The sequence below is a fragment of the Cariama cristata genome, unplaced genomic scaffold (genome assembly GCF_000690535.1).
Source record: "Cariama cristata isolate BGI_N322 unplaced genomic scaffold, ASM69053v1 scaffold37661, whole genome shotgun sequence".
Lineage (NCBI taxonomy): Eukaryota > Metazoa > Chordata > Aves > Cariamiformes > Cariamidae > Cariama > Cariama cristata.
In genome coordinates, this window is record NW_009601676.1 from 13,922 (window position 1) to 25,584 (window position 11,663).

Below are 11,663 nucleotides of genomic sequence, written 5' to 3' on the forward strand. Positions count from 1 at the left end.
GAGTTGTGGAAGTTGTCAAGAATGTTGTTGAGTGGATGCTGAAGCAAAGCCCCATCTGGCCAGAAAGTTGTCATAATAAGCTGAGTCCATAAGCTGAGATTGTCCAGACCTCAACAACACTGATGCTGTCTCAGAGAAGCATTGAGTTCCCGCTCAGCGTAGTGCATGGCCCGGCGTGCTCCAGCAGAATTAAGTTTGGAGAAGTGCCAGGCGGAGATGCGCTAAGCAGGCTGCTTGTGTTGCACCACTAAAGAAACGCGGCCAGTGGACTCTTGGTGCATCCCCGTGATTCCACTCAAAGCAATGCTCAGCAGCACCACAGCCATAACGGGACTTGCTGAGAGGGCTGGGATGCTGCCAGCTGAGCTCTGAAAAGAAGCTGAGAGCACCATGTTAGTTTGACAAGCGTTACGAAAACGATGGGGAAAGTCTCAAACGTTAAAAGGTTCAGGATGTTTCAGTTGAAAGTCACGTGTGATTTCTCTCAGAGAGACGCTCCTTTTACTCAATTAACAGTGAATGGGGGAAGGACAAGAGAAATACATGAATCCTAATGATGGAAAGGTAGTCCTCGTGGAGTAAGTGCCCCCTGCAAGTTGCTGAGTGTCTGCAAATAGCCATACCTGGAGTTGCTTGCCACATGCCGTGTTGCAGGCCTTGCAGAGGGGGAAGGCACCTCTGCACCGCTGCAGTAGGTACGTACGGCTGCCTCCGCTCGTCAGCCGGCTGCCCGTGTGCCGGGAAGCTGGCCCAGCACTCCAAATTCACGCCATCAAATACCGGGCAGGGGAGAGAGGGGGAAGCCTAGAGCCTGCTTTCCAAGGTGTATAGAGTTTGATTTGTTATATGTGCGGGGTGTTTAACCCTCAGATACGGCACTCTCTGTCCCAGATCACCTTGTATAATGAAAGGTGTATATAATTGCAATACAACCCCCCCCGCCTGCCATCATTTCCCTCACACATGAACACCGACAATGCATTCACAGTCTTTTTTTCCAGAGCTACAGTTGTAACTATTTCAATAAAAGACACACAAGTTTGTTTGTCATTGTGGTACAGTGATCACCTTTCGTTCCTTGCTTTTCCTTCCCTCTCCTCTGTGTTTGGGTGATGGCGTTTGCGAAACACCAACCCGTGCTGTGAAACACACGTGCTCCCCACCCCACATCTACCGGGCTGGCCGTGCTGACGAGGAGCCCTCTTCCAGCAGATCAGCTCAGGCATTACTCTTATTTGTCTCTTTTCAAGAAAGTGAAACAGCGCTAAATATTATGAGAAAAGTCTGTCTGTACTTGGAAGAGAGATTATTCTGTATTCTAAACATGCTAATGGATTGTAAACTGGCTCAGTGGCTGGGCAGGTCTCAGTTCAAACAAGGCGGACCTGGACCAGATGCTCACGATTTGCGTCACCTAAAAGAATTACGAGCAAGTTAGAAACAGATTAGTTTACAGAAACACTGGGAGAGGCAGGGCAAAAACACACATTTTCCGCTTCTCATCTTAGGCTGCCTAATAAGGGCACGTTGCCCTGGACAGTTGCTCTAACCCAGCTCTCTATTAATAATTTTTCTTCATTTAAAACAAAACAACCTAAACCAAGAGCCTCCAAAATTTATCAGAATAAGTAGCACAAACCCCTGGTCCCTTTGGGAGCCTGCAGCTTCACAGCGGAGGCAGGATGCTGCCGGAGATGGAGGGAGGGTTGGCTTCCACAAGGGCACAGAGACCTTGCTGCCCTGCAGCATCCCTTTGCCATGAGCACAGGCAATAATGCAATTCTGAGAGCCTAGCTTGCTGGAGACCACGATGGTCCCCACATTTTGGCACCCAATCCCGCAATCACAAAGTCAGCAGAAGTGTTCCGCTTTCTTCCACACCATCAAAATACACGCAGCAAATTAGTCATACGTTTCCTAGGGACAGCAGACTGGGAAACTTGTGAGCTGTGCCACCATCCAGCAAACTTCTAGTGTAACTGAGGAACAGGTGAGTAAGTGCCTTAAAGTAACGCCCCACCTCTAAACCCCCCAAATCCTGGCCACAGTCCCAACAGGACTGTGCCATAAACACAAAAAGGTCCTGGACCTCCTGGCTTCTGCTGAGCAATAATGCCAAACTACTGCTTTTAATCCCAGGAAACTCAAGGCCACATAGGCATTGCCTCTGACGCTGATTTATACCTACCTGCTGAGAACGTGACTGGTGATGCCATAGGGTGCTGCTTGATGTCATTTTCCTGTCACATAACTATATCCAACCGCTACCAAAATTCCTTTCTCAGAACTCCCAAGTGGGATGAGCCCCTCCCTGAGAGGCAGAGATGTGTTTGTAGGTCACCGAGCAGTCTTGAAAACGTTCCACAGCACCCAGCTTGCTCACAACAAGAAATCCCAAATACACAGATGATTGGCTTTCTGCCCCAGAAAGGCCACGGTTTTCCTTAAGGTACAGCCCTGAGACACAAATAGATTTCCCTTCTCTCTCCGCTCTTTCTCAGATCAAAAGGAGAGGTTTAGCCCGAGTTGGCCCGACACGTACTAAGAGCCCTACTGGGTGCCCCACCGGACGCAGTGACTGGGGAAGATGGGTCATGTGGTTGCCGTCCGGGAAGTGAGGAGCCTTCATGACCTGTGCCCAGTATAGACCAAGGCCAGACAAGTCCAGCTTATTTGCCTCGAAGAGACGACGACTCATGCAGTTCAGCCTCTCCTCATTTCTGCTTGGCATGTATGAGCTGTTCCCTTGCCCTGCAGGCCGACAGAAACCATGATGGAAGTGCCCGGGGCAGCTGTACTTTATTTCAACCGTCTCAATCCCATTTCTGACATCCCAACAAAGTCAGGAAAGCCAGTCTCCCAAAACATAGTCTCTCCCATCCTTTGCAGGTAGCTCCTCTGTGCAGAGTCCTCTCTGCTATCCCATGGCACCCTCGAGGGACAGGTAGCCTTGCCAAAGAGTAGTGTGGGCAGTTTTGGCTACCTGCATATCAAACAGCTTGCCCTAGAACCTTTTTCTTCAAAGGTCACTCAGCCCTTTCGGGGCAGCAGCTGTTCCCTCCCGCGCCATCCAGTCACGCCCGCGTGTAGAGAAGGGACATCTTTTGGCAGCAACTTGTGGTCCACCTTCAAACTCACAAGCAGGAGGGGGCTGGAGAGGGGGACTGCAAAGCTCTGGATCATCTCTGCTTTGCAAAGGGATAGTGACAGCATCGGGAGTGGGGAGAGACATCAAATGCTACTGAAAGTGGTGGGTTTACTGCTTTCATTTAGTCCGGTTTTATTCTTTTTGCTTTATTATAGTAAACCTGGGGCAAGTTGGAGGAGAAGAGGTATGGGAGAAATGAGCACACCCTGGAGGAGTTTTGTGAGGTATAACAAAGCAAAGGGCTACCCCGTAGAAGGTTTGGTCTTGTGCTGCCTTATGTGAAAGGCCCGTCCATGGTCCCAAAACAGAGCTGGGACCTTGCAAAAAATCCGCCCTGCTGCGTTCACCTTCTACAGCAAGTGGTTCTGGCCCCCGCTAGAAAATTCCCCCAGGAGATAGCCGCCTGTTAGTTTCCCCGGATAAAATTTTGTACTGATTTTTGCATGTTGGACCAGAGAGGAAGCCAAAGCATACAGAGGGGATTTACAGGGTGTCACTCTGTGCCCGAGAGCTCCCCAGGGACACTGGACCACCCTGGGAGGGGTAGGACTCGGGTCAGCATTACCACTACCTCAAAGGCAGGCATGGGGGTAGCGCTGAGATCATCAAACACGGACAGCGGCTCTGAGCTTTCTGAGATAAAGCCAGCCACCAGTCAGAGCGTAAGAGGCGAGGCAGGAAGGATGGAGACACAACGACACCACGTCCTCCTCCCCTCCGCTGGCTGTGGGTGCCCGGAGCTGCCGGCGCACTGTGAGCTCCACGCAGGACCCCCAGCAGCCCCCTGGCACAGCACCGGCGCTTGGTGCTGGCGACTGAAAATCTGCCAGCTGGTAGATTGTGTTCTCGTTTTGCTGAAGTTTTCTGGGTGGATCCTGGCTTGCAAACCCAAAACAAACGTAGGGCAAACCCAGCGGGTAATGGGGGAAAACTGACTCCAGAAGGAGGCAGAGGTACAAGGTGGTCCCACACCAAATCATTTAATGCACTTGCAGAGAGTCTGACCTTTAAAAGATCCTTTCCACTCACTTAGCACCAGGATCCTTAAACTTGGAGTTTCCAAGCTCCTATTTCAAATCTAAAGAAGGACTTGTATGTCCGAAAGCGTTTACCCTCTCCTCCCCCCAGCTACAGCATTTGTCAAATGAAAGGTATGACCTCTCTCTGCACACAAAATCCGTTATTCACCCATCTAGTCAGGTACTATTGTCACAGCCTGAAACACCTCAACTTGTGGAATTTTACTGAATTTAATTTATTGTCAATTAGCATAAACTTTTAATTACTGATTCAGGTATTGGAGGGGAAGGAAGATGACAAACAGTAAAACAAACAGGGACACACTTTTCCTCACCTTTCCACAAGCTCAACTTAAGTCAAATGCAGCTCTCCCCCGGCCCAGTTCATTGTCTCAACGTCCCTTGTTTTCACCAGTCCCTCCCAGTCCCTTCAGCGAGGGAAGAGGTGGCACAGGAGGTCAGGGTGTGTGCGCCACAGTTTCTTTCCACCAGTCCTGGCTTCTTACTCATTCACTTCCAGCGCTCCTCCTTTCTTAACTGCTGCCTCTGCTCAAGTGTTGATCCCCCAGGGCTGGCAAGTCCCCCAGGGCAGGGTCATCCACGGGCTGCAGTCCCTCAGAGTTGTTCCTGCTCCAGCGTGGGTCATCTATGGGCTGCAGTCCCTTCAGAGGTATGTTTCCTCCGGGACAGAGCACCTCCTTCCACGACTGGGTCACCAACACTGTCCCCTTCCCCCTGCCTGCTCCACTCCCTCCTCCCACATCAACTCCTGTGTGTCGCCTTTTGGGCATGTCCCTTGTGTCTCCTACTCCTAGGGGCCATAATTCTTTCTTAAATATATTTGAGCACAAGTGCAAAGGGGTTTTTACACTGCTTTCAGAGCCAGCTGGAAGGACCTGGGACAAGCAGTTCCTGGTCTCCCACACAGGGCAGTCCCTCCCCACTCCCATGAAAACTCTGTAATTTATGCCAACTAAAACTATGAATGCTCTAATAAAAGATAAGCATTTTTTTAAATGTATACATCTTTTATGGAGTTGATACCTTGCCTAATACCTTGCCTAAGAACAGTAGGTTGTTCGTTTAAATTGGTTGCTAAACATAGCCTGGGTTTTAACTAAATCCATAGGAAAGGTTTCTCTGCAGAATTCTGTTTGGAAAACTTGCTTACAGATTATGGGTTCTCTGTGACATTTAGACGGCAAGTTTGACGTACTCACTCAAACACAAGGGGAAAATTCAGTCAAGTAAACTGGGGCAACAGGATATTATATCTACATTTCCATCAAACTCATTCTATTCCAACTGGGCTCATGTTACCAGAAAAATGCATGTCATAGGTCTAAAAGCCTGATTATTAGATTTTTATTTGAGGTATGTAGTAGTACAGCAATGGGAAAATTTAATATCTGGAGAAAGTCGCAGATCATGGCACATAATTCAGCGGCATGTAACACCCTAAATTCATAGAAAGAGGTTCCCTTTTATAGGAAATGTCAGCATTCAAATGGTTATCAGTATGTTCTTGCTAGCCAAACTCAGTTAGCGTATATCATCAAGCCAATCAGCACACCGTCTTGTATTTGGAACAGCTATCTCTTCTGAAACTTCCCAAATTGGGAAAAATCTGCTCTACAGTTAAAGAGCCAAGCCTTGCAAAATTCCCAGCAGTTACTTAGAATAGCAGAATTCCTGAAATTTCAAAGGAGAGGGTGAGTCACATAGAGCACAGATGTTTACCGTCACCCACCCAGGGAAATGTAAAGCCGTACACTTTAGTCCAGTTGTGTTCAGCAAAGCACCTAAGCACTTAACTTAAAACATGTACCAAAGGCCCTAGCACTAAGCTTTGTTTAAATAAGAGATTTGCCGAACAGGCATTTATACTGAATCAGACCTCTGGTCTACTGCAAGCCAGCCACAAAGAGCAATAGTGTTACCCAAAAGCAAAGTACCCTACTACACTTAAAATGAGGACGTGAGTTGTGCAGGAGTAATTTCCAGTTACTGTTTGCTTTGCTTTCCAACCTCTAGCTGCCTTCTGATGTCCGATACATCCATGGGGACCCGCACCGTCAGACCATCCATCCACTTCTTAATGCACACCTGGCAGCCAAGGCGAGATCTGAGAAGAAAACCTGAAGTGAGGCTCATCCGTTCCCACAGTAAAGGAAGAAATTCCCCACCCACACTGGGATGTCTGGTCCAGGCTGGGTTTTCACTAAAGTTCCTGTTAAAGGTCTCATGTGCCCCAAGAGAAAGCAGCTCTAGAGGCTCAACCATAATAGGGAATAAGTCCTGTGCCCCTGGAAACAGGTGCCAGGCGCTGAGAATCTGCCTCAGAGGCTTGAGAATCTGCTGCGGTCAGCAGGGAGGCTTACGTCTCAGTGAGTCCGTACGCCAAGTCCAGCATGTCCAGCTCTTCATCCGAGATGGCATCCAGCTTTTGGAAAGTGTTCTTCTCAAAGATGAGGTGGCAGGTGGAGCAGGCTAATGTCCCTTCACATGCACCTGGTGGAGAAAAGAGGGAGCGACAGCGAATCAGAAAAAACACGGGGGTGAGAGAGATCATCTTCGGGAAGAGTGTGAGGAAAGGTCCTGCAACAGATCTGGAGCATGTCGAAGGAGATGCCAGAAAACAGAATAGATGGATGCAGATTTCAGCCTGCCTCTTCTCTGGGAGGATCACAATCAGTTTTCAAATTTGTACGTCATCTCTAACCATCCAAACTAATTGACACAGGCCGCTGGAAGCCAAGCAGTGCCAGTGGGGAAGTCACGCTGCCATCTCAGTGTGGTAAGCCAGCCCAGCAAGCAGCTGTTGGGAAAGAGAAGCTTGCTTCGTGGTCTCACCAGAACAGTGACATGTATATAGCTGCACTGTTCCCAGGTACCCAGTGGTCACAGCACAGACACGTAAATCCTAAGAGCACATACCCTTGTGTAACACCTACCGAATCCGTCAATGGCCAAGTTTTGATTGACTACCACTTCCAGCAAACTCTCCCCTTCTTTGGCTGTGGCCGTAAGTCGCTCTCCATCCCGATTTATAAAATGCACCGTCACCTGGTCTGCAGAGCTGTAAGACAAGTTTACAAAAATCAGAGGAGCCCACCCTTTCCTGCACACCCTCTGTTGAGGTCTTTTGGCTGAGCGCTGGAGACGTGGCACGTGGAGGGAAACGTGCATACAAACTCTTCCTAGAAAGATTACACCACGGATGTCCGTTCTCAATGGCAGGCGAATCTGAGTTGACCCAAAATATTTCCCACTTTATCAAATGTCCCTCAGGAGAAATGTTTAGCTGCGCATGAATAAGTGGAGATGCCCTGCACCCACGGCCTCCGCTTGGGCTGGCTGGCAGAGGGAGCGTTTGTAGGCAGGCAAAGCATTTGCAGGTCCTGGGCCTGGGATGTTAACCCTGGATGGAGTGATGCACTAACAAGAAAAGTGCTCAGGATCAGATACCAATCACGCAATAAGGGCTGTTGTCATTCACATTTTGTTTCCCTTTCCCTTCCCAAGAGAATTACTTGATGACTGATCCTTTTCTGCTGCTTGTCCTTTCATGAAGTGCCCGTATCTTCCCTGAACTCAGTCACAGGGAGCCTTGTTATGATGAGACACGCTCAGCCCCAGCCTACCGAGCAACCCTGCTGAGTAACCTCCTCCAAGCCGATGCGATCCTTGCTCAGGAGAAATTGCTCGTTGTTTTGACAGCCTGCGAGATTTAATCTGGTAGACAGTTAAGAACAAGGCCATCAGCATCTCTCAGTGCTGACTTGCAGAAACTGCATCTACAAATAAGGGGGAAACAGCATCCACTTCATCTCCTCCAGACCAGGCTCTCCCCACCAGTGTGGAGAAGGCTGTCACCCTGAACAGCAGTGTCAGGGACTTCTCACCAAGACAGTACATTCTGAGACCATCTGTTATATTTGGCACATGAGCAAACAGTGGTTTTTCTTAGCGTGCATCCCCAGATGGTCACTTAGAAGCAGGAGGTCCCAGTTAGCCAAAGGTCCCACCTCCTGTGCTGAAACAGGGCAGCACCCTGGAGGCAGTGGGTATTTTGCCTAGTACCTCTCGATGTGGCACTGCTCAAGTGCTCATCATCTCAAGGCCCAGGACACTCTCCAGTGGCAGAAGCTGGGTCCACCCTTTTCTCTTCCGTCAGGACGACAACACGCACCACTCTCCCAGATCTCTGGGAAGATCCACCTCTGTCTCCCACAGCTCTGATAAACTCCCGAGCACCGGCAGTGTCAGCGCTGCCCCGTGGCCTTGCTGCTGTCATTTCTGGCGTAGGAAGGAAGAACCACAGCCTTGAAGAGAGAGTGAATTTCGGAGTGAGAACTGGCCAAGCTCACAATCCCCTGATTTTTCCCACTTACACAAGACTGAGCGGAGCAGCATCCAGCTTCTTCCAACTAAAGTGCTGTTTGGTATAACGCTTGGTAACACTTCTGGAAGCCCTGGGGCCACCAAAACAAACAGCAAGTATGGCTCGGAGCTCTGAGAATTTCTAGTATTATCTCCTGATTTCTTGCAATATATTTGCAAAGGACACTGAATACAAACTGTCACAGTCCCAGAGTCGCAGGTTACAGCAAACCCGCCCGCTGAGGAAGTGCTGTAGTGCCTACACTCCTCTGTGCCAGGCATCCAAGTCACAGAGACCGGGAGGAGGAACTGGTTACATGGGATTTGTCCCTGGGGTAGCAACACCAGCAGCTGAAAGGACTTACCCTGTCTGCTCTGCTCATCCCTCTCTGCGCTGTGGTGGATGAAAATGAAACATGTGGAGATCTCTGCCGATTGCCTTTTAACGTTAAGCACAGAAACATATAAGGATCAAGTCAAACAATTTCCTTTGCTCTTTCTTAACTCACAAGAGGCAGAGATGGAGTACAGGGGATGTCCCCAGCTAAACAGGAGACAGGAAAGAGTTCTTGTAAAAATGTAATGGAAAAGGGGGAAGAAATATTCTCCTCTTAAGTTTGCAGGTCTTCTTCATTCTGCTTCACATAAGTCATAATCACCATCTAGATCTAATCCTGTTTACCTGCTGACAAATCATTGCAGTACATCTCCAAGGATGCTGTTTCTTAAACGCTGTCACGTGGACTTCATCAGCAAGAATTCAGGTGCAGAAAATTCCAAACAATTATCTCTTTGGAAAGCCAATCCCCATATTCCATCAAAATTTGGAAGTGGAGAAAAGAGATGAAACAATAGTTTTTGCCTTCTCTGCTCTTTTGGTTTTAGTTGCGTCTTGATTCAGCTAGCAGGAGCAGAGCACAGAGGCCGCTGCACCTTCACCCGAGGAGGCCACCTTCCTGTTTTTCAGAAAGCTTCAGCAGAAAACAACGCTCAGGCCATTAGTCTACAACAGGGTCCCCTGGTTATGAAAACAGCCATGAAGTTAGCACCCAGACCATGCTGCAGAGGGAAGAGCTTCCCACGTGCAGAATGGGAAGGTCACGTTGCAGTCACGCACAGCCAAGCAGGACCACCCGATTTCCCAAAGCAAACAGCTGAAGAACATCTTATTTCAGTCTCCTTCATAGAGACATCCACAGACACCTCTTTGTAAATAAGCAGTACAAAGACTAGTTCTCAAATGCCAAAAGAAAACAAAACAAAACAACCCTCAATATTTTGACGGCTTAGACCCATTTATTCCATTTTCATAGAATCATAGAATCACTATGGTTGGAAGAGACCTCAAAGATCATCAAGTCCAACCATATACCTGATGCCACCATGTCTACTAAACCATGTCTTGAAGTGCCACATTAAACATTTTTTGAACATCTCCAGGGACGATGACTCCACCACCTCCCTGGGGAGCCCGTTCCAATGCCTGACAACTCTAACAGTGAAGAAGTTCTTTCTTTCATGGCAAACAGGCAAGTTTACTGGCAATGTTGGTTTTACAGTTATGGGTGAAATAATCTGTTACACAATAGAAATGGTAAAGTTATAGGACTTCACTTAATTCTGCAACTCAATGCATTCTTCAACAAGATAATGTGAGCTGGCTGCCTGCAAGCCCAGAGTGCTGGATCCCACAATCCCCAAAGCTGCACGCGTGTTTATTGACAGAAAACCTCATTCGTGTTGTCTTGGAGACACCTAGAGCTTCAGCCGACATCAGTCCCAGGAGGATCCCCACACCCGTCACCCACGAATGCTGGGGGGATTTAGTTCCCTGCAGTTCCTCCTGGACACAGCCCTGCTTTGACTATTGCAGCCAGTTAAATGAGCCCTGAGACAGCCACGTTGCAGCCAGGGACAGCACGCAGGGTGCCCAGCTGGACACAAGGAAGCACAGATGCTATTGCCACAGACCCCCTGCACGAGTTCGGACAAGCCTGGGTGCAGCAGTTCACCCTTCTCGAGAGCAGGGATGATGCCAAGCACTCTTGACCATGACAGAGAGCAGCTGTAAGCAGCTTCTCTCTCTTCGCTGGCTGTAGAGGAAATTTGAGATGTTTGTCCTAGTATAGATGCCTCTGTTGAGGGCACAAACCCAGTCTGATTACTCCTCGTTTTCACTGTTCAGTTCAGTCATCTCCCAGAGACCCGCTCGCACACTGGCCTAGTTGTCTTCACATCCCCCAAATCAGTCCCAAGCTCAAGTCTCCCCTGGAGGCCACCTGCTTTGGGTACCCAAGGCTTCAGGAGAGCCTGGGAAGAAAATCTGTAGCTTTTATTTCCTATTTACTTTTAAATTTGTTTATCGGCGGTTTTGAAACTATGAAAAAATTCCTTTCACATTTTGTTAAGAAAATAATTTTGAACTAGAATTTTAAGAACAACTCAAAATTGATTAGACTAAATTTTGTTTCATTTAGGCTGAACTCTTTCACAATGGCATTACTGTCACAGGTCACACAGTCAGAGCTTTGGAAAGATCTTACCAGGATGTGGCAAACTCAGCACTGCAAGTTCAACGCGTGCCAACTGATTATTCCCTTTCAAAAAAAAAAATCTCAAACTTTCTGTGACACAGGGAACTAGCGAAGCGGGTTTCAAGAAGGTTGTTCTTCTCCCTGTTGGTGTTTTTCCTTAAAAGATACTTTCCAAGGCTATACAAAACAGCAAGATGCCTACAAGTACTGCCAGAGATAACTTCATAAGCAACAAACCAATTAGAAAGAAATCCATTGATAACAAGTCTTCATAAATCCCATTAAGCAGGGTTATCAGTATAACTTTTCCCTAAGGTCAGATAGCAAAGTGTTTTATTGTATTTTCGGTGATGTTGGCTGGGTCTTTTGCTCAATGTCTAGCAGATCACAGTCTGACCCAGATTGTACTGGTCTAGATCTACAAATGTCCTTTATTTTGCTCAGACAAAGGCAATATCCCTCTGAATTATCCCTAAGGAACTGACAGAGGAAAGGCCGGCAGCGACCCTGCAGCAGCTCCTGCCGTAGAAGACCGAGGAGTGCCCTGTGCCGGGCAGCCTCTCACCAGCCCCAGCCCCA

General features: G+C 48.3%; 1 protein-coding gene across 1 annotated transcript in view; it reads right to left on the minus strand.

Annotated features, from left to right (window-relative positions):
* Window positions 1-6,171: 6,171 nt before the first annotated feature.
* LOC104169590 (adrenodoxin-like) overlaps window positions 6,172-11,663 on the minus strand; it is a 6,741-nt gene continuing 1,249 nt past the window's right edge. The window contains exons 2-4 of the mRNA XM_009710541.1: window positions 7,122-7,246; window positions 6,549-6,678; window positions 6,172-6,292 (exon numbers count right to left, since the gene is read on the minus strand). Coding sequence (XP_009708843.1) covers window positions 6,172-6,292; window positions 6,549-6,678; window positions 7,122-7,246 — 376 coding nt within the window. The remainder of the gene's footprint in view (window positions 6,293-6,548; window positions 6,679-7,121; window positions 7,247-11,663) is intronic.